This window comes from Pipra filicauda, unplaced genomic scaffold, assembly GCF_003945595.2.
Source record: "Pipra filicauda isolate LSUMZ 115617 unplaced genomic scaffold, ASM394559v2 scaffold167_size3244652_pilon, whole genome shotgun sequence".
NCBI lineage: Eukaryota > Metazoa > Chordata > Aves > Passeriformes > Pipridae > Pipra > Pipra filicauda.
Genome location: NW_024104184.1, coordinates 2,270,234 through 2,293,718, shown reverse-complemented (window position 1 = coordinate 2,293,718; position 23,485 = coordinate 2,270,234). Strand labels below are relative to the sequence as shown.

At 38.3% G+C, this 23,485-nt stretch overlaps 1 protein-coding gene across 9 annotated transcripts in view; it reads right to left on the bottom strand.

Annotated features, from left to right (window-relative positions):
* Positions 1 to 3,296: 3,296 nt before the first annotated feature.
* Positions 3,297 to 23,485, bottom strand: part of ATXN7L1 (ataxin 7 like 1) — a 115,934-nt gene continuing 95,745 nt past the window's right edge. For 6 of the 9 annotated variants that reach the window (XM_027751819.2, XM_039379438.1, XM_039379439.1 and 3 more), the window contains 7 exons: positions 22,810 to 22,892; positions 21,696 to 21,952; positions 19,252 to 19,444; positions 16,812 to 16,933; positions 13,294 to 14,245; positions 9,147 to 9,221; positions 3,297 to 5,939 (listed from right to left, as the gene is read on the bottom strand). In XM_027751819.2, the coding sequence (XP_027607620.1) occupies positions 5,898 to 5,939; positions 9,147 to 9,221; positions 13,294 to 14,245; positions 16,812 to 16,933; positions 19,252 to 19,444; positions 21,696 to 21,952; positions 22,810 to 22,892 (1,724 nt within the window). In that variant the 3' untranslated portion in view covers positions 3,297 to 5,897. Of the gene's footprint in view, positions 6,393 to 9,146; positions 9,222 to 13,293; positions 14,246 to 16,811; positions 16,934 to 19,251; positions 19,445 to 21,695; positions 21,953 to 22,809; positions 22,893 to 23,485 lie in introns of all 9 variants that reach the window. The other 3 variants (XM_027751820.2, XM_027751825.2, XM_027751821.2) reach the window with 3 other exon arrangements.

The following is a 23,485-nucleotide window of genomic DNA, read 5'->3' as shown; positions in this document are numbered from 1 at the left end:
ATCCTCCAACTCCAGCTGAGCTTTGGCTTTCTAGTTCTGTTCCAGCATGCCTAGGCAGTGTATTCCTCTAGGGTAGCCCACCCCACTTCCACAGTCTGTGTACTTGCCTTTTGCATCTGCCTCCAGTCAGGAGCTCCCCCTTCAGCCATGCTGCCTTCTCCCATATCTGCTCAACTTCGGGCAGATCAGAATGGACTGTTCCCGTGCTCCAGCTGGCTCTCCTGGGCCCATCAGGGCAGTCTTCTGTGTGATTCTGCCAACAAAATGTCTGTAGGAGACAAAGTCTCCTAAATTCCAGGGTTGCAATTCAACTGTTTATCTTCCTCACTTCCCTCAGAATCTTAAGCTTTGCTATCTTGTAGTCGCTGCTGCCAAGGCTGCCACCAGTGTCACTGTTCCCAGCAGCCCTTCCTTACGTGTGAGCAGCATGTCTAGCATAGCCCCACTTGGCTTGTTGAGCACTTCTGTCAGGAAATTGTCCTTGATGTACTACAGAAGGAGCCGGATCACTTGTGCCACCACCATGTTGCCACCCCAGTCCCCTCCACAAGAACAAGAGCCTGCAGTTGTCAGGCTAAGCTGTGAATGTTGGCTTTTTTTTTCTTCAATCAACTGCAAAATAAAGACTAAACCTGCCATTGGAAATCACTGTACTGGGAAAAAATAAATATCAGGAATTAGAAAAATATTTCTTGTTTCTGAGTCAAGGAAAAGTAAAAATATGTCACAAAAAGGCTAGTTTAGTGTCAGGACACTTTGCTGTCTTACAGAACTGTCCACTTCCCAGCTGGCTGAAAACCCAAGAAACTCATTTCCTAGAACTACAGTGGGACTCCTGCTGAAGGCAAAGGGGAAAAAGAAGTTACTTTATCAGGAGCCTGCATTCTTTGAGTATAGTAGATTTGTCTGTTTAAGTGTGGCTCTGAGCCCATAGTTCTTAAGACCACAGATGCTTTTATTCTAGCAGTACATGTGGAACTTACACCAAAAGGCCTTCACACCTGTGGCATTTTGTAAATATTCGTGTGAGACAACTTTTCTGCAAAACTACTCCTGTGGTGTCATATCAACCATGTTGGCAACTGCTCCAAGTTAATCAAATCTAGATTCAATTTCAGAGGTAAATCTGCCAGGTTTGGGAAACCTGCAAAGGGCACAGCTGGATGTTTTGCACCATCTCAACCCTGAGATGAGCTCAGCTGGTCAGAGCATGGTGCTAATAACACCAAGGTCGTGTGTTTGATCCCTGCATGGGCCATTCACTTAAGAGTTGGACTCAATGTTCCTTGTGGGTTCCTTCCAACTCAGAATATTCTGTGACTCTGTGATCCCAAATCCCTACTCATGTCCTTACCGGCAAATCAAGTTCTCCTGGATCATGACTATTATTGCTGGCAAACTTCTCCTAAAGCTTCTCCTCTCCCTTCTGTAGGGAGAGCAGATCACAGACTAGAGCTAAATATTTCTGGGTCAGTCATACACAACAGAAATCTTCCAAAAAAGAATTCAGCCTGTGTCATTCGTGGTGCATTACAAAATGAGAACATGAGTACGTGTCCTGTCTGCCATGGATGCTCCAGCTGAAGGGCAAACAGAGACCTGCTGCTGAATGATCAGCTTTAGGTTTCTTCTACTTAGGAAAGTATCTTATAAAAGAGATCTGCACTTGTTTTGAGAAGTCACTCAGAACTACTAGAAGTCCTCAAGGAGCAAACAGCATAAAAACTTGCATGAAATAAACATTCTTGTGTTCTGAAGTCTGAATCTGTTGTATGACTCTCTTCCAAATATTTCTGGAATCAGTATTTGGCATTTTTTCCAATTGTGAATCCTAACAGATTTGGAAGAATAAAACAGATACTGGTTGCACACCGCAATGACTTTCTTCTAAAATAAATAGTTCTGTGGTAAAAACAGAAGCATAAAAACCAGAGTGCAATGAATAAAAAACTTACAGTGTGATCTGCCACCCTCTGAAACTGGTATTATTTAGAGCGTGTTTGAGAATGTGAGCAGGAGAGTAGTGCTACCAGCTACTTGGTGCATAACCGAAAAAAAGGAGGGGAAACCCCACTCCAAATAAGAGAACAACTTGCAAGAGCTAAAAACCTACTGATTCATATTTGGGAAATAAAGGCAGTGGTTTTCAACCTTTGCTGGCCACGGGCAACGATGGCAAGCAGCTAAGAACTCATGGCAGCAATATTCTCTTTTCTCAGCTATAGTTTTAATTTCTAATGGCTGCCAGAAGTGGCAAAGCATCTTACAAACACAGTGTCACTCTTCAGCCATACACGGGGACCACTCGCATCAGATGGAACTTCACCATCTACTGTTATCCATGATGTTCATTTTTTCTATACTGGAGAAGATAAACTCAAGACTAAAACAAAAAAAGCTTTCAAAACAAGCAGCTCAGACCAAGGCACTAATTGTGCTAATTGTAGCTTTTGCAACAGGTATCAGAAGGTGCAAGACATTACACAAAAAGCTGTTTACCTAGAAGGTAAAATTTCCCTCCTTCGATTCCTGTTTCCTGTAATGCAGCCCAGCTTCCAACTCCTCTGCCAGTTCTCTGTGTGCACACAAAAATGCAGTTTTCAGTCCAAATTGCTTGTTTTTAAAAAAGATCATACTGTAATTGTGAGCATCTTCCCTAAAGTATCTCTGAGACAGTTTCCAGATACTTCAGGAAAGGAGCATAAAAATGTACATCTTCCCCAGATTTGCAGAAGAGGGTGGCTGCGGGAGAAAAAAACTGCAATCCTCTCTGCAGAGCTGTCGAGCCAATGAACAATTTAAGTCTCATTTGATCTGTAATTGGAACAGGCTTTACACAGAACAAGAATCTTAACGCCTAGATAAGAGCTGCATTTTTAGTATTAACAACGATAAAAAGGCTGGTTATAAATTTGTACTGCCCATTGAAGTGAGAATTCCTAAATCTAGCAGCTGTAACGAAGTTAATTCTTACACTGATAAGGAATGAGAAAATGCATTCAGCTAAGCAAAGGAATTTAAAAATGATTTATCAGTGCAAAAAACCTGAATAGCTGATCATTGCATGTGTCCTGACACATAAATACAGAAATATTTTAGACATGAATGCCAAAAATAATCCCAAAGCAATTCAGCCTTGTACAGAAATGTGGGCAGATCTTTTGAACTACCCATGGAATTCTCAGAGCTGGGTATCTGCACAGCGTATTTCAGCCTCTAGGAAGAGAAAGGGCAGTCCTGCAATACACACCATTTTTGCTTTGCAAAGAGAAATAATGACAAACCCCATCTGTTTCTTACAAACATATAAATTATTTTATTTACAAAGCCATGTTACAAAAAAAAATAATAATAAAGCAAAAAACAAAAAATACAATCGCTCACTAGAGAATATCTCCAGGCCCGGTGTTGAACCATGGCAGTATCAATCAGATACATGTTTGTTCTGGTTTTCCTTTTTTAAACTGTAAGCCATAGAATTTACTATTTACACCTACTTTAGACATTTATTCTGCTTACAATTATCACAAGCATGGAATGAATTCTATTTGATACTGCTAATACATAAAGGTGCAGGACAAAGAATGAAAATACTTAGTGTTACAAAATATGGATTGTAGAAAAGAAATTGGCTGTACAAGTATGGCATTTTTTTTTTCTTAGAATGATTGGACATGCTTTCTTCAAAAGTCTTCTGGAAAAGATTCTAAAATCTGTAGTAGGAAAGCACAATATAGCAGGTGCAAATTCATTTCTGTGCAACAACAGTTATTTAATATATCCCATGACTGACCAGCTATGCAAAACCCACAGAGTTTTGTTAAAGTGCCATGGGTCAACAGCATAACAAAATATAAGGTGTAAATAGAAAAATTTCTTTTTTTCTTCTTTTTTTTTTAAAACAATAGTTCACTGAGAATCAGCAATAATAGAATATGCTGTATAAACTATTCTCTACAAAGGTCGATCAGCACTATTTACAATTGTTACATCGATACAAAAGAAGGCATACAAGTTATCCAAGTCGCTTTTTATGGCTGACGGGCCTATGCATTGCGTATGTGTAACAACCAAAGCTTCTGAGCCTCTATTGCTGGAAACAAATCACAAGATTTTCAGGCAAATGGGGAAGAAAAAGAACTACTGAGTGAATGCTACACTAAGAATGCATTATAGGCTGGTCCAGTTTGTATCCATTTTTTTCCCAAACGTTTATTCCATTTCACTTTGCAGGCTAAAATTTTCGATAAGTTTAATTAAGTAATGACTCTTTGATGATGAAAGAACACCACGGGATTTTTACTTCGTGCTTAACTTTCCTGAAATGCTGTCAGGTGTAAGCCAGTTGAAAACAAAATTTAAGCAGCATTCAAAGGACAGGCTCCATAATTCAGCTTTCCAATTAGAGGATGCATGGAAACAGCTAAAGCTTCCTAAAACTACAAAATTGCTCCTTCAGTCGCTGATTAGCATTAATTCTCAGAAGCAACCACTGAATCTCACAACCACTGTTTTCCCTCAACAACTAGAAATAGCAGTTCATTGATTACAGAGGATGACTTTGTTACTGAGATTTTTAAAATCCTGCAGTTTTATAACTCAAAATAAATTAAAAAAATCAACATAGTACTGCTCCTAAAACTGAACAAGACAAAAATTGTGCAAAAATAACAAAGATATGTACACATTTTTCAGTCTGAAGAAATGTACAATAAAAACATAATTCAAAGAACATTTTAAAAATATAAACATTGCTTAAACTTTCCTAAGTTTCATACTGTTTCTGAAACTATACCGGTCAGTTAGCTCTGAAGTATAGCAAAACATAAATTATTACAAAATTAACACTATAAAAATTTATTTTAAGAATATTTCTAAACTTTTTTTCAAAGGGTCTAGCCTTGTTTATAATTGCTTAAACATTTTTAGTCTTAAAATTTGCCTTAAGCCTTCTTTTTTTAAAAAAGAAAGTAGTAATAATCTCCCTATTTGCAGTCTCTCGCCTTTCCCCAAGATGTAAATAAACCAGCATATAAGTGCACTTTTAACACTGTAGAAATAAAAATTAACTCCTCTGTACTATTGTTCCAGTACCTAGTATTGGCTTCCTGATTATAAAATCTATATTTTATTAAAAAATTATTCAGTAATCCTATAAGAAACACTGTCAGTGCAATTCTATTAATGCAAGCCAATCTGCTCAACTCCTCTCCTTGCAAACCCAAACTGTTCACTGAAGTTATCAAGTGCTGTGTTCTTAAGGGTCTAGGAATCCCACGGGATGTGGGGATTTTCCACGCTGAGCCCCTGATAACAGTAATTGCAGTTTGGTGCAAAACTCCGCTATGCATTGATCGAAGTACGGATTCCTTAAGAGCCTGATCCTGGAAGAGGCTGAACACTCAGAATTCCCACTGAAATTATTAAATGCTGTAGGTACAGAGCACCAGTCAGGATTAGTCCCTAAAGTTGCAGTGCCCCAGCTGTTTGTAAATTACTAAGAAATGCACTCAATTTTTATCCATAGGACAAGCTTAAATACAGAATTACTGTAATTTTTATTTAATGAAAAAATTTGGAGATCCTTTAAATAAATTCAAATTATGATCTGGATTTTTTTTGGAATGTCCACTGTGTTCTGGTAAGGAAACAAAGGGAGCATTGCAACGCTAACAGCTTTAAAAGGCATGAAACATAACCAAGCAGAACGCACAGATCAGTGGCAAATACAAGTGGAAAAACTAAACAAATCACTATTACAGTTTTCTGTAAATTTAATTCTCTTTAAAACCACAAATTCATAAAAGGTTAAATCCATCTGCAGGACATAGAAAAGAAAAACCCTGTGGAGTAGGGCTGCTGAGAGCTAGAGATTATAGGCTGGTTCCTTTTCCTTGTTATGGAAGAGTCCTTATTCTACCAGTCCGGTTTGATGTCTTCTAAAAGAGAAACCAGAGCCAGGTTCAAAATCACACAATGTCTTTTGGTATAAAACACTTCAATAATGTCTGTGTCTGACAGTACTCAAAGCAGGAACTTATTTCAAGTCCCTGGACTAAATTTTCTCCCTGTTTACTGACTACATTAGACCTTTAAGAAAAGGAACTGCTTTGAATAAACAGCATATTTCCTTTTGGGACTGTCTGATTTTAATAAGCTTTGGTGAATCTCATGTTCATTAACTTGGTGTATCATTACAAATAAAGAGCAGCAATTAGACGACAACTCTGAAGAATCTTTTCCTCTACACAGCATGTTTTCATGCACAAGGAATCCTCACACAGCATACACGTTGTCACCTTCCCTTAATAAAATGATCTAGTTACTCAGTATTTAAAAACCACCGCATACTGAGGTCTTGAAGTGTTAACACTTTCAGGCACCTAAAAGCACTATGAAGACAAAAACACTTGATTAGTTAAAAACCTGGAACAAGGATAAAATCTGAAGAAAACAAACTTTAAATACATAGTTTATATCAGCACAAATAATTTGATTGTAAAACTACCATTCCATTAATGTTTGTTAAAAACCAAGTAGTTTTTGTAGAGAAAGGTAGTATTATTTCTACTAAAGCAACAATTGTTGGAAAAACAGGCATGCTTTTATGTATACAATCCCTTGTCAAATCTCAAAGACATGCAGCAACATTCAAATTAAACATTAATTGAGAACAATCTGTCTTAGTTTAACCTGAGTTTAATGAGATGGGAGAGAACTGACGGGCCCACAACAGTTATCCTCACGGGAGCACCTGAGTGCACTTCAACACAGGGAGCAAATGACTGAAAGAAACTACTCCTTTGACATCAAAACAATGACAGGCCACCTTGAACTCACAACTCAATAATGAGAAACACCCAGTTATGGGTGGCAGGTGACTTTCCCAGCATTGCCTTATGTCCTCTCGGCTCCAACCGGCCGCCTTTGGAAGGCGAGCGGGAAGCTTTCCCAGTCGGACTGCACGAGGTGGTCACAGGTGCACACACGACTGGGTTTACAGCCTAACACAACTTCCCAAATGCCACATTCTCACCCAGCCACTTGGCCTCGTGATGAGTTATGGACCCCCCCTCCCTTCTCTTGAGAAATAACCACCTCCTCCTCCCTTTGGCTCCCCCTCTGCACCAGCAGACAGCCCCGGCAGGTTGCCTGGCCAGGGAACACAGCAGAGCCAGCCCAGAGGAACTGCTCCATATGCACATTTAGCTTGTCAGCTGCAACTCTGCTTCCAACTGCATTGTTAAAAGTCTGTTGTTGTGATGTATTCATGAAAACTTGCCTGATTTTTCCAAATATAAACCCCTGGTGTATAGCAAAGATTGTCTCTCCCTACAGACCTTGCTTCACTTGGACTCCCTGATTATCATGGTTATAACAACACTAACATTAAAAACAAGACAGTTCACGTTCCCCAGTTATATCTTTACTGACACAGCATATACTGTAGATCCACTTATTGTTACCTAATTATTAACACCTTCATAATGAAATATTATAGCACAGTTTAAGACGGAAATTTTATTTAGAGACTATTTCATTGCTAGATTGAAGATAAAAGCTGTCAACAAACCAGCTCAGATTTGAAAGCGACAAGCATTTATTAAATAGGGAATCATTATTCATGGTTCAAATACTAAAATCCTGTGTTAGTTAAAAAAAAGAAGGTCAATAACACTTAATATTAACTTGATTTTCTTTTGTGTTTGTACTCTGAGCTCCACATTCAACTACCAAACTGACAGAAACATATTTTTAAAAATAAAGAGTTTGTCAGGCTTAAAACAAGAAAACACTTCTATTTTTGATAAAGTTATGAAAACAGGCAGCTGAAGAGCTCTGCAATAGCCTCAGTTTACATAAGGCTGCCACAAAATTAATGTTTTGTACTCTTAGCTTTTCCCCATGGGATCTAGGCAACAAGTTCTGCTCCCGGGTAGTGTGTATATTATACTAACACAGGAGCAGGAGGTTAAAGCAAAAACAGTTTTATCCCAAGTTTGTCAGTGGCAGCTGGACGACAGTGTCTCACATAGGAAAATGCCAACCCCTAGTAAAAGTATGAAGAAAGTTTCCACTTTTTTCTCTTCAGAGTATTTCTTTCATACATATACTGCTTTGAGAGAAAAAAAAATAGTTTGGCAGTTCATCTCAAGATATGAGTGATTCAGAGTATTTTTAATTGGGATACAGTGATGGGTTATCATTATTACAATCATTATTGTTCTTTTGCTGTGTCTACACAGCAGAAACTAAACAGCACAACCATTTGGAATAACTACTTCTGTATAATTTAGCCAAAATATGTAACAGAATTCTAAAACACTGACTGGTTGTATACAAAAATCTTCTGGACACCTTGCTGAGCTGGGAAACCTTTTCATACTAAGGAACTTGATAATGAATTCTTGATAAAGTACTCAACTTGGAGAGTCAAGTTTTATTAAAACAAATAAACTAGTGTATCAGTTCTCCAGACAGATGAGGGTTGGAGCATGGGTCAAGCACCTGTTCTCACAAAAAAGATGAGTTACAGCATTTATTATCATTACCCAACTCATAGCCTGTGTGATAAACAGGTAAGGTGGGAGTGCTCAGGATTTCTCACAGTCTAGGAAGGACTAAGATTACACACGGGTTAGTTATGCTTTCAGATTAGTTTCTCTGAATAGTCAAGTGCCCTGTCTTCTGTATCCTGTTTCTGTCCTCCCTTTGCTGCTTCATTTCTGGCCTATTTTCAAACGTTGCCCCTCCTATGCCAGTCTGGGGACTCTGCTGAGCCACCTCACTCAGCAAGAGAAGCTGGACAGAAAATCCACATCAGCTCAGCTGAACCCTGCACAGAGAGCTGTTGCTGCTGCTGCTGAGCTTGTGTCACCAAAGCAACAGCCAGGGAGCACATGAGCCAACCTGAGGTGTAGTGCAGGTGGTGAAAAACAAGCAGAAAATTTGTAATTCATAAATCTCGGGGGGGGAAATAGCTGGAAAAAATTACACGAGAGGAGAAATCTAATATTAGTTCACCAAAAGACAGCTTCTGTAAAGAACTGTATTCATAAAGAAATTGTATTTTAAGATTTTACAGTATAAAATATTTCAAAACCTCTTACAGACTACTTAAGTACACTGTTTATAAAGCAACTTACTTGTCTGTTGTGTACTGGGTTTGATGTACTCGAAGGACTGGATTGTGACAAAGCTACACTGCTATTTTTTCCAATCTGAAAGACATTAATTGAGCAGTATTGAGAGGCATATTTGTCAGCTGAATGCGGATGCTGGTGATGGCCTTCCCTTTCGTCTGTAACATGGCACTAATTGCTCTGCATTTTGAACACTGGTATTTTGTTATTGCAAAAGATGCACTTCAGATAGAATCATCATTAACTCTCAGAGCCTGTATACCTTAAATAAAGTCTTAAAAGGAACATAAATACTATTACAGTTCAGAAAACAACATATAAGACAGTTGCCGAGGGAATACAGACTGTAAATTCCCACCTCTCTAGAATGAAACTTGTTTCTCTAGTGCCTGGAGTCACTTAGAGCAACTGGTCAGAGAGCACAGAGTGCTCGAGGTCACAGGCTCCTCCCCAGGGACCTTCCCCAGTCCTGGGCAGTTTAAAGCAAGTAGTCAAGGACCAGAGCATGCCCTAAGTTATTCCATTTTCTTCCATACTGAATCTTCATTTATCGTTGCTCAATAAAGCAAATATTAACCAGAAGAACCAAACTCCAGAGATTCAAATTTGCAATTGTATCCATTTACTGCAGCAGAGAATTTCCCTGGGAACGTGTGCTAATTGTAGTACACATACATACATTTTAAAAATACTTAGTTATAATATTGCAATACTCAACTGCATATTTCCATGTTTGAGAGATTACAGCGCTCTGCAAGAGCAACCTGTCAGGTTTTTCTACAATGACCCATAAACATGGTGTAGATATTTCTGTTGTGATACAGAAAGGGAGACAGCTGTTGAGTCAGAGGAGTAGTTCCTCAGGGGTTACAAGGCTGACAAAGATTAACCATGGACATCTGTCTGCAAATGGCAGATGACTGGAGTGTGAAGAGTTATTCACAAGGTCACTGCAGTTCAAGTAATGTCAACTTAAATCATTTGATGGAGAGGTAGCAAGGACCTGTCTTCTAAACAGTGAGAAATGCAGTAGCCAGTTTCTTACTGGCTCGGTGGGGCTGTGGCGTTGCCTGGCAGGGCCTTCACAACAGCAGCCTTCTCCTTCCCCTCCACAGCATCGTTTGTTACTTTGCCATTTCACATACAGAGTGAAAGGTAGCCCCTGTCTCCCTCTCCACATCTGCCCTTTCTCATACAGTGACTGTTTAAAACAGTGTTCTCTGTTCACATTCTGTCCAGAAGAAATGTTTAAAGATTTTATTTACAGCCAGTTCTTAAGGCGCTCCCGTGATGCACAAAGATTAAAAGGGTGGGCCTCTGCCCATCCTGTTGCCTTCAGCATGTTGTTTTGCCTGCCACAGCTGTTCTCTAGGGAATAATATTCAATATACAGATCTTGACTAAGGATACACAACCTTGTACCCTTCCAAGCCATTCAGAACATGATGGCACATGTGCAAATCACTAAATACACCATTTACAACATTCATAAAACCCTTCGTAATGTCCACCTTTTAAATGGAGAAATAGTCACTAGGAAATGGACGTGCTGAGATCCTAGAATCATGAGAGGGAATATTGTACCTCTTTAGGCTTTCATGCAATCAGTGCTCCTTCTACTAACAGACCGACTCTCTAGGTCAGACAAAGCAGCACAGCTTTGCAGGACCATGTCTGGCCTCAGGCACCATCCCGCCTGCGCTCCAGGACAGAAGGGCCATTCACAGAGGCTGAGCGGTTACAGCACTCCATGAAAATAAAGACAGATTCCAAGATGCCTTGGGTCTTGAATGATGGGAACACCCTTTCAAGAAGATTAGGGTGAGGCCAAAACTCAACCCCCTTTTTTTTTACCTCTCTCTTTTAAAAATAAAAGTATACTTCAAAACCCAGTGGTCAACACTTCCAGTTACTATCTTCCAGTCCAGAGCTGAATTAAATGAACAAAACCTATACCATAGCCTATCACCCATCACTTGACCTTTTTTAATGTGTTCCTAGTCTTTAATCTGCCCTATTACATCAAGGATCAGGAGCAAGATTTTAAGCAATACCATATTTTTGGGTGGGATTTTTACTGTGATTGCATTTCTAGAACACAGCAAGTCAAACAGCACAGCTTAAAAAGGGATTTAAGTGTTGTATTCTCCAGAGTTTTAATATTCACATGTAGAGTATGTAATATTATTTGACCCATATGCATAAGTGGGTACAAATTCCATTTATTTTGTATTGCATACAGTATGCTTGTCACAAAGACAATTAGCAGCCAGTTAGACTTCTGCAATACAATGAACTCCATTTTTCCTCCTATTTTTGATTACTGCTGTAGTTCCAAAAACCGGCAGTATAAGAGGAAAGTGTGACGAACTATTACTTATATACATACACATATATGCATGTAGGCACCTGTACATATATATAAAACATTATGTTTAAATATCTGTATATTGCTACACTTATTACAAATATTTAACCTTTTATGTAAGGAAAAAATATTAGTCAGAATTACACTTTTACAAAAATTCAGTAAAGACTTCCGATTGATTCTTTGCAGTTTATTTACTTCTATTACTGTGCAACATGATGAAATACATCACAAATTGGAACAGGAATGACCCACAGGAACAGATTTAAACCCTAGGAGAGTCAGAATTTGAACTCAGAACCTCCTGCATGTAGCTGTAAGACTTCCTCAGACTGCACAAGCTACAGATACAGTCTATGTCCTGTGAAAAGATGATACAATTAATTTCCTACTACCTATGTTTGAATCAAAGCAACAATTTGTACTTACTTCTTCTTCCCATTTGACACCATATACCTCAGGGCAATTTAATCTTTTTGGGCACACACATATTTCAAAAATGAGATGTGTGACAGAATGAGGAATTTAAAGCATCCTCTGCTGACTTCAGTTACTTAAAGATCAGTTCTGATTGGACACATTTAAGAGGCTTTCAATAGAAAGACAACACCACTACCCATTTTAAAAAGCCAAACAAGTAATCTCTGTTGTACCTCTGCTGGAAGCAGGAAAGAGAAAATATACCTGCTAGGCCATTCTTTGAGACTTTCACTCTGCTTGCTATACCAGCTTTAGGATTCATTTATTCCTTTTTTCCACTCCCATTTCTGCCTGCTGTTACTTACGGATTGCCTTGCCCTTACCACCTCCTTTTCAAAATTCCATTTAATGCGCAATATCCTTAAGAAATGAGAGCTTCACAACCAAAAAAAAGATTCCTAAGCTACGTTCTCTGGACTCTCTGAGGTATTCTATTTTCTATGGCTTTGTCTTCCAGACACAAGGGCCAAGTGTTGTTTTCTGTGCACTGCAGAGCACTAGGCAGGCTGGCAGAATGAAACAGTACATTATTACAAAGATCGTATTGGCAGTTTTCCCACCAAATTTTACTTCACAAACACTTTTGTCCTTTTATAGCACCACTGAAAGAGAGGCCAAAGATCTGTTTCTATTCATAATGAAGTAAGCGTGTGTAACCTCATCTGTTGCACTACCTCCAGTATTCTGAACATATGTACACTAAAAAATATAACCAAATGTCCACTAAGCTCATCTGGTTAAGATCTTAATTTCTTAATTTTTCCAGTTTCAAACAGGAAATGGCATCTGAGGTCAGGTGTCTCAGACTCTCCCCAGGAGAAAGGTAGATATAAGTGTTTTACAGAAGAGAAATGAGGAGACTTGCACCACATTAAGAAATGAATCAGCAACAAGGTTAGGAAAAGAAACAAACAGAAATTCTGACTCTCATCTTCCTGTTTTAATGACACAATTTATTTCAGAGAGATGAGAATTAAGAAAGAAATTATTTTCTAAAAAGTATTCATTCTGGACACTCAATTTTACTTTCATAGATACAAATGGCTACTTTATTAATTGAATAAAAAAATCTCATAAAAATATTTTGAGAAAGTATATATATATATATAATTTTTTTAGCTCTCAAAACATCTATGACTGGTACAAAACAAATACAAATACGTTTCTGTATTAACCTAGAAAGTAAGTTGTGTGATGAGAACCAATCTGAAGCAAACACAGTATTTTCATTTCAAGAATGCATGAAATATTTCAAGGAAGTCAGACATGATCTGCAAAAAAATAACTGGAAGAGTCCCTTACCTGCCGAGAGATGGAGCTGCTTGTAGGATCTGGCACCGCAGAAATAAGGTTGGCAGTGCTCTTTCTATGAACACTATTCATACCAGGCATTTTAGTGATTTTACAGGCTTTGCTACTAGAACTAGAGTTTTTACGTTTTTTTCCTTCTGATTTGTCAAAAGAAAGGGGTAGAGAAGACACTGCATTATGTGCTCCCAGGGAGTGGTCCCCTGAGTGGTGCACGAGAGAAGATACAGACAGATTAGAAGAGTCAATACTGCTCACTACCATGCTCATGTGTTTCACTGAGTCTGTTGAACTACTTGATAATGAAGTCCGTCCTGAGGGCTCCGATTTGGCACTGAGTGGGCTTGTTCCGTTATTGGTATTGTGCACAGACACACTGTTATAGGAGGATGTAGCCTGATAGGAGTTCAACGTTGAACTGGGGTTCAGGACACAGTTCTTTTTGTGGGACCCTGAAAATGAAGATGAGGAAGATGTTTGCAAAGATAATGAGGATGATGACGACGACGATGACGACGACTGCGGCTTTTTCTTTTTGTTACTTGAAGACTCATCACTCCGAGATGACAGGTCTTTCACTTTTGAGGATTTGCTGGTTTTTGTTTTGGATGGCTTGTGGGATGGGGAAGGGATGACTGCTGGCACTGGTGACACAGCTGATGGCGCCTTGAAAGTTGAGTCCATGATACTTAGGCTTGCAGCCACATGAGGAAAAGCTGTAGTGTGTGACATAATGGAATTCGTCTCTGCCGTTGTCACAAAGGCTGCATTTGATAGCATGGCTGATGTCATTATGTAAGAAGAAGTGATTCTCGAACTGATAGGTGTTGAAGGAATATACACCGCACTGGGGTTGCTGAAAGGCTGTAAGACTGAGGCTGGAAAAGGAGTGGAGACATGTGCTGCTGGAGAAGGCATGGGACTATCTGCTGCAGGAGGAATTTTCCTAAACAGAAAAGGAAACAGAAAAAAAAAGAGATTTAGATACATAAAAAATTCCATCCAAACAATGCAGATAGGAGACAATTTCTGTGAAGGACTAACTCAAAAAGGTAAACTGAGTTCATTCTAATTTTGATTTCTATTTTATTAATCAGGTATAGCAATTAAGTGCACAGTAATCCAATTTAATCACTTTAATACAAATTTAATTTCCTTTTTTCCTCTCCTATTTTACCAAACAATTAAAAAATGCAAATAAAATGCCTGATGGTGGCACCTGTAAACAACTTAGTCACTACATTTCATTCATTGCTTATGTTTTGCTTGAAAGTTCAAGTTGTGGAACAGTTTCAATACCAACCTAAGCTCACAGGTTCGATTTGATCAAATGAGCCAGCCTGGGGGATTGTGAAGCACTTAATCACTGAGCTTAAGGAGGAAAGCTCATCTCTTTCCAAATGCAGTGCTATTTCCAACAGCTCATTTGAGAGCTGGTTAGATGGGATTAAATAGGGAATTTATTGATTAATTTTCACTGATATTGAAAAATTGACAAAATATTAAACAATGCCTGATAAGCTTTATAAATAATTGAACACACTTCTGCAATAAAATCTAATAATATTACCTGTGAAATTAGTAGAATGTATTCAAATTCATTTCCATTCAGCCATCATCTTCTATTATTTTATCTAATGCAGTGTTATCAAAGAACCAAACCTTCATAATGTCTCTTGGAAAATTATCATGTGAGCTTTTCCCATTATTTAGACTAAAATTTAATTCACAGTTTAATCCTATTTCCCTTTGTTAAGAAGCCATACATCACCTCACTACTGACACCTTTTCAGTTTGTAAAGGCTTACTCTTGCCCTCAAAGAAGTATGATAAAAGAGCAGCATTGGGTGTGTTGTTTCATCATAAATCAAATCCTAATTACCAGTGTTCTCTCATGGTATTCCTCCCATGGACACCATTGGACAGAACACTGTTTATGGCACAGTTACATAAGGGATTACATACAGTCCATGCTGCCAGAAACAAGGAATTCCTACTGCCTGCCACAACGCAAACAAAGCTGCTTATCAGGGCCGTTCCTCAGGTTAGTTTTAAAGAAGGGCCAACAATTCCTACCCATCTTTGTGAAGTACTTTGAGAACTAGGGATAAAAGTACTTTGTTAATGATATCAAAACACAGCCTTGCATCCCTGCACCTCCAGCCACAGCTGCAGAGCTGCACTAACACCAGCTGTAAAATACCAGACTTACACACACCCCTGCTTGGGGAGCACAGGAAAAGGCCAGTCCAGAGGGATGAGGACAAGAGAGGAATACAGCAGGGGTTAAGCACTGTCAACTTCCTGTGTTATACAGACAAGTCAGTACTGCTGGAATTCATTAAAATATTAGAGATTACGTAAACAGCTAGAATTTGGGAAAACATATAAAATTGGATTTAGTAGGAGCAGGGTAAGGTCTCTTTATTTCTTGTATCGAACAACTACTGCAGAGGTTATTTTTGTTTTCTGTGACAGTAGTGGTACTAATGACATGTTTGCTCAGATGCCTGAGTATCTTTTCTCCTGACAAACAAAGCCAATAGATAATAAGTTTTAATCTCCGTATTAAAGGAAACAAAAATATTTTCATTTGTGGAAGGCGACAGACACTAGTTAACACCCAAACTGACAAAGTAGAAAAGAGGAACCCCTTGCAGATTGAGCGTGATCAGTATCTAAACAGACAAGAAACTGGTCCTTTTACAGCAAATCCAACCATTTCCAAACTATGTCTTCTAGCACAGTGGCACTGTTATCATCAAGTTACCAGGTTAGTCAGACAAGCCAAGCTTTAGTGCTTAAAAAATATATTTAAATAAAAATCAAACCTTGTTTACCTAATGGCTGGCATCCAATGAATATAACACAGTCCTGATAATAAACAGTGACATGAAACACTGCACTTTAGTGTCATTACATTGGAAGAAGAATGCATATTCTGCAATAGAATACCACCCCCAAAATTAATTCTATCTGCAGATGCCATGAGTTGGTTTTGTTTTTTTTTAAAGAATTAACATCTATGTTAGAAGTGTAATCTGTTTTAATGTATCTATATAGTCAAAGCCTATAATGCTTGGAACCTGCATATGTGATACAGAGGTGCTTCAACAGTGAGTAATAATCAGAATTTTAAGATCCCAAATGTGGGAAGGACACTACGGACTAAAAGACTATTATATTCCATCTTACAGACAAATGTGTATAGAGTTCCTTATCTTACAACACATGACTCTTACAATGCAGAGCAAAGCGTGAATGGGTGATATGGGGGCATGATAAAGATATAAAAATCTAGGCAAAATTCAGGTTCAGATAGACTAAAAAAAGCCCTAAATCTGGCAGAAATTTATACCAGAATAGGAGATTGTTCTGTTGGGCTGTGTGTTCCTTAAAAGAAAAGATTTGTACATATATTACCACTATGCCTTAATACAGAGGTAATTTTACAAAAGCTGCTTAGGGAGTGTTTAATTTAGAAGTTCTACAGAATTAAAAATCCCACTTACTTCCACATCTGTGAGTTCAAGTGTTTTTCTACCATGGAGTTCAGTGCGAATCGAAAATGGTCCCATCTCCGGTCAAAGACATAGTACCCTCTTCCCATTAAGCGACTGCCGTATGAACAGAACTGAAAGAAAAGGTATTTCAATGTTGCTTACAAAAGTGTATTTCTATATTATAAAATATTTATTGATAGATCAAGGAAAACCATTGTAATTTGTATCATGCATCTAAAACATCTTTAAAAAGGTGTTATACTACCGATAGTATTCATGCTCTCTGCAGCATAAATACTTTTTTCAAAAATTATGAAATATGTGCATAATGTTTCACTGAGTGTAAAGTATATTTCCAACTTTGCTAATGAGTCAATGTCAGAGAAAATGTAACTGCTGAAGTACTTTTAAGGAGGCAATGCTGATTAGTAATACTCTTACTACCTCAGAAAGACAAGTTATGCTATTCTGTGCATATTAAATCTCATAACTGAGTAACAGTAATAAAAATATAACTAAAGAGGAAAAAGGTGCAACAGGAACATCTTTAGTGTGTATTTAATAAACAAACCACTGACATTTCAGTAAAAAAGTAAATTATCATCTATGGCATCTGTGCCACAACAGAACACAGGATACACTCTTCGCAGTGCATGAAAATCATCTAGAGGAGTAGTAAATATTTTGAGAATTCTGCAGAGCTCAGGAGTAACTCCCTCTAGAGAACTTCCTGTAATGTCCTACTCAGGAATCTACCCTTGCTTCAGTTAAGTCTTAGCGATCTACATGATGTAGACAAACCTGTTGTAAATCATCCTTAGAAAACAAGACAACTCTCCATCACACAAGGGACCAAGTCGCACAAATTCTGGCTGAGAGCAAAAGCACTGATGTGGTAGAAAAGCATCCACTTAAAGTTCTTTTCAGCTTAATGGACAGCAAGTGCTGACTGCAACTGTTCCTCTTAACTATATTTCATGACAAGGTTAAACACGTTAATTAAAACCACCACCTATGTTGATAAACTAGCCTCACCTCCCAGCAAGCTACCACTGACATCAGGTACCACTAAGAGGCAATTAAAAAAGCTACTGACTTTTCACCCCCCTTCAACTATTATCACCTAGCTGGCAGAGGGACTTTATAAGAAAAACAGTTCGCTTCAATATGAAATTCAGCCATTCAGCGTGAACTGTGCTGGAGGTGATTTACACCATCTTTTCAGACTTCAAGATGATATGGACTAAGAACAGTTGCACTACCAGTAACTGCTTCAGTTGACAGATGCTAAGATTTCAGAGAACAGATGACTCAGTGGGTTTGCCTTGAAACAGAACTAGGGTCCTAAACCAAAATGGCTATTGACAGTCATGCTTCATTGATGAGGCCTCTACAAGAACTGGCTGCGCTTAGATTATTTTTTAAATTGTGTGGGCACCCATGCAGTGAACCTTTAGTTTTTAATTCACAGACAAGCAGTCAGCAAAACCAAAGTAGAATACAAGAGTACCAAAGGAACAGGAGGCTCCTGCACATCACAGTACTAAATGGACTACAGTAATAATGATTTTCTCTGTAAGAACCAAATACAAAATTTCATCTGACAGTCATTTAACATTCAGGTCTACTTTTTCCTGGTGTCTGACAGTAACAAGTTCTCCTTTGCTCTAGGGAATATAAACAATGCTACAGTTATCACATGTTTGTTTTACTCTGCATATCATATGGCAAATATGTAAGTGCATTCCTTGGCTCAATTTTTATGAGATCCAGTTCTTCAGAAGTTCAAGAGTTCTTCCATCGCATCTTGGTTTGTACAACATAAACAAATTCACACTGCAGAGATAATGCCACAAAGCAGTTCATAGTACTTACAATGAAATTTCTCATTAACACAGGAGGAAGACAAAACCAGCTGCCAGAGAAACACATACTTAAGCCACAACCAGAGCCTTTCCATTTTAGATGAATTAAGCAATAGCTTCTAAGTCCACATACACTCACACAAATGATATTTAATTACTGCTTTAAACCAGACTACAAAAATGAACTGTACTAGCCCCCTGCTGCAAGGTACAGTTTTGGAAGAATTGTGACAACAAAGAGATTATCTGTTCATGTCACATTTAAAGCAATGCAACTTTCCTCAGTTTAGCAGAACTACACCTAAATTGTAGTCTACTGAGAACTAAAACTACTAGTTCTAAAACTAGAACTTCTGAATTTCTGCTGCTCATCTTGTCCTACAACCCATTTGTCATGTGTACTGACCAGTCTTCTCCTCCTACCTTATCCCATCCATACAATTTTCTGTTAAATGTATTTGTTCTCTTTAGAACAGTTTTCAGAATGTAAGGTCCTTATTCCTTACCTTTTTACCAAATTATTTTTTCTCCGCTCTCTAATTACATAAGAATAATGGCAAGGCATGCCAGAGACAGACACATACCCCAAGAGGTCTGGGATGGTGTCCAGAAAAATGACAGTCTAATTTCTCAGATTCTTCAGCTCCATCCGCTTCTCCTTCATCACTGGACAATCTGCTCGTTATATCTCCTCCCATGGAAGGCAGTGGCAGTTCTGGTACGTACCCACTGTGATTTGAAGAACTGTTGCTGTTTATGCTATTTGCAGATGAAGGTCTAGAAGGAGAATACGCATTTAAATTATCAGTGTTCAAAGTCTCTGCAAACTTACCTGCTGGCATCAGGCATCAAAGTAAATGATACCAGAAATGATCATGTAAAGAAGGACAGTAAAAGATACTGAATAGTTGATATTTGGTCTTGTCAGAAATACATCATGAGGTTATCACTAACATTAGCAGAAGCACCTTTGTATTGCCTGGAATTTTAAATTTGCCATGAAGTTCGGTTTTAGATCTTGAGAGAAGCAAAGTGTATTTAAAACGTAAATAAAAATCAGATGAGTAAAATTGTCTTACAATGCACCATTACTCTGCTACTTGATTAATCCCAAGCATCCAGTTATGAAGTTATATTTCATACCAAAATCCTACTGAAATCAGTGTACTAAATTTAATAAAAGTGTTTAGCTGACATCCTCTACAGCTAGATTAGTGGGTGAAGTAACTGGGAGAAGCTCTCATAGCATGTTTTTTTTGTTTCATTGGATTTTAGACAAAGATAAAGTAGGAATGCCTTTGCACCACAGGATGTGATGGTGCCTCACCTATCAAAAGTAGTTTGGAAACAAATTAGATTAGAAGTGGGTGGAAAAGGGTCTCAATTACAGACCAACACTTGGTCTATACAACCACGTATGGATGGAGGTCTCTGAGGCTGGAGGAGATGTCCACATTGGGCAAAATCTGCAGATGATCATCTTCAGTTTCACGAATTCACTGTCTCTGGGCATAGCAGTCACTAAGCCTGTGGACAGGTGCCCTCTCCTGACCCGTGCAGGGATTGCTCATGGATAGCATCAGCTGGGAATAACTGCTGCAGCTGCTGCTGCAAGGGATGGATTGTTCCAGTGCTCTGCAGCCTTCAGGAGAACCTGGCAGGGTCAAGCCAAGCCACCCGCAGTGAACCCAGCGAGCTGTGCCTCAGCAGAGCAGGGAGCACTCGCAGAACCCCTTCCAGCAGCGGAGCCACAGGCTGGCTGGCTCCCAGACAGGCAGCAAGGCTTTCCTCTGGCACGGCTGCTTGCAAAACCAGACAGGATGACCCAACAGAGGCACCTCAGCAGAAACAGAAGTGTAGGCTGTACAAACACAACATAGGACTGCTAAAATCCTCCTTCTTGTGCACCACTATCTCTGTAATTTCTTCAGCTGACTCTCATGGAATTGCATTCCAGTTTTGCTGCTTTGACTGTAACACCTACTAAAACCCATGTCTGCCTGTCTGTTCTCCTCTCTAGTTAAGGACTCTGTAAGGTCACTCCTTTAACAAGAACTTCAGGCAGATTCACACCAATTTATCTATTCTTTCCTTGTCCTTTCACTCAAACCCTCTAAGGTCCACCCCTGCCACTGTAGGAATAAAATTTCATTAGGGCTTGGTGAATTGAAACAGCTGTCTCTGTAAGACTTGAGAGAGCAAATACAAGAAGTATCTCTTTGAAATAGAGACTGTCATAGTACAAAAGCCCCAAAATGAGCTTGACCAAGGCTTTTGCAAAGAAATGAACGATGAATCAATATAAATATGAATAAAACCAACTAGTTTAGCTCTATGCACTCCAGCCAAAACTAGCACCAAAAAAAACCACAAATAAACAAAACATATGAGAAAGTTTTCCAGAGGATAATTAGAATTCAGCAGACCAAATACCTCATACTGTTTTTCGTAAAGAGATGCCTTCAGAAGTTTGCATTGTCTTTCTGAAGATTGTTTTTGTCTTTTCTAAGAAAAGTCTTCAAAACAAGGGAAGACATGCTATGGACAGTTTCACATCAATAGTTTCAAATCAACACTAAATTACACCTTTTTTTACAAGAATTCCATTGATGTAATCGGCGAAGTATTTGTAGAGAAAAATTCTACATTAATGTGCAGAATTTCACCTGTACTTCTCTAATACCTGAAAGATTCATGTAAACAGACTTTTATTCCTAAATGTCCCAGAATGATTTGAATATAAACTTTCCTAATTATTACTGGCCATTTTAGCAAAAAAAAAAAAAAAAAAGTCTGAGATTCTGAGCTGAAGGTGAACACAACTCCTTACCTCATTCCCAGTCAGACCACAGGTTACCATGGACAGATTTAGGTTAATAAGAGCTAGCAGAAATTCTTATATTAGTATGTTTTATTGTGCAATAGCCTTAAGAAGTATTGAATGCTTATAAAATGAGATGTATGAAAGACTAAGAATTTTCTTACAGCACCTTCAGAATGCACCATTCTACACTGGAGAACTGCTTACCTTGGAAGTACAGAATTTGGTGGTCTAGATTTTGCAGGAGATGTTACTTTAGATTCTTGCCCAGAGTTCACTGAGGATCCTGACAGAGAGTCTTGTGCTGGTGTGGGCTGGCTCTGATAGCTTTCTCTTGCAGATGGTGGATGCTCTTTGTCTTTTGCAACTTCTTTTTCCCTGGATCGAGCTTTGTGTTCAGCTAGAAGGATGTCAAACTGTTTTTTACGGCCTGGAACTGCTCGTCGATGATTAAGTGAATGAGTCTAAAAATAGGGTGGTTAAAAAGCATTTGTGTGTGCATGACATTGTTTATGAGTCCTCTACACTTCTGATACACCACAACTCTAAAAGATAAAATCTACTTCAAACAACTTTAGCCACAGTTATGAAAATAAAGCTGCTATACCACATTATCTTTGATAATTTATGAAGTCATTCTTAAGAAATGCCAACATCAAGGCTAAAATTACTTTTTGCAACAATTTTCATATAATAGAGACTATTGACTTACCTTTTCCAGACAGAAAATAGAATTCCAGTAATTTTAAGATATTAAAAAGTAACATCATTGTAGCTTTTAGCTTCCAATGAAAAACTGATTTCATTGGATTGAAAAATGTGAATACATTTTAAAGTGAATTTAACTGATCATCTCTGCTGACAGGCAGCACATACACATACAAATGTTCATTATAACTGTCCTACATTGCTGCTACTTTTTGACATGAGAGTAACTACTATCACAAGGGCAACCTCCAAGTAAGTCATTATAGAAAAATATGTTAATTTTTTTAAACTAAAACCTGACTATACTTCAACACTGTTGCACACATGAACCAAAAAAGGAGCATTTAAAGTAACACCTGGGCTTCTACACGAAACGTTAATGCTTTCTGCATAATAAAATGACAAGAAAAAAAATATTTTTAGAAACATCAGTGGAATAATGCAGATGCTCTGATTCAAAGAAACAGAATTACTCAAAAGAATTACCTGAAGACAGCGTCTGAATACCATACCCATTGTCTGTAAGACAGGAGCAGGTATGACCTCTCAAACTACTGTGGTAGGATTTAAACTATAACAAAGCATCTGATATTTTATCTTCTAAGAAAAATACCTTGCAGGTGAGCGATCTTGTGCAAGGTTTCTTTGTTTCAGGATCCAGTACTCCACAGTGTTTATTTGGGTCAAATTCTCTTTCTGTTTGATGAGGGAATGAAAAAGGAGAAAAAAAGAGATTACTACAGAAGTTTTAACCAGAGTAGCTTATAATTTTTGCCTGAACCACTGATCCCTACCCAGCATCCCTTATAAATAGTGCTGTGTGCCTCACTCATACAGTTGCGCAGTTTTTTGTCCTTGCATGTTTTAAACTATATAGAGCAGGATTTCAGCCACAGATTTCATGGCAAAAAGTCTGTTTACAGTGCTGTACTCAACGGAATGGCCCAAACATAGGACCAAGCCTTGCAACTTCAATTCCCTCTCTAACACTGCTTCTGAGGCCATGAAATGCAGTAAATCTTCCTCCTGAGCTGGGCTAACAATACATACACAACACATACAATACCACAAGTGCTTTGAACAATATTTTTTTCACATACTTAGAAATTCTAGAAAACAACCCATGGTGTCTCCAAAGTAAATGCAAGATTACTGGTGGCATTTAAAAAACAAAATTTATCTAAATCTGTCCCCTAAATCTGTATAAAAATAACATGTATGTTAGTTTATATTACCCTAAGTGGAAGGAGGCATGGAGTTTAAAGTTTGCAGAGATTGTGAAAACAAGG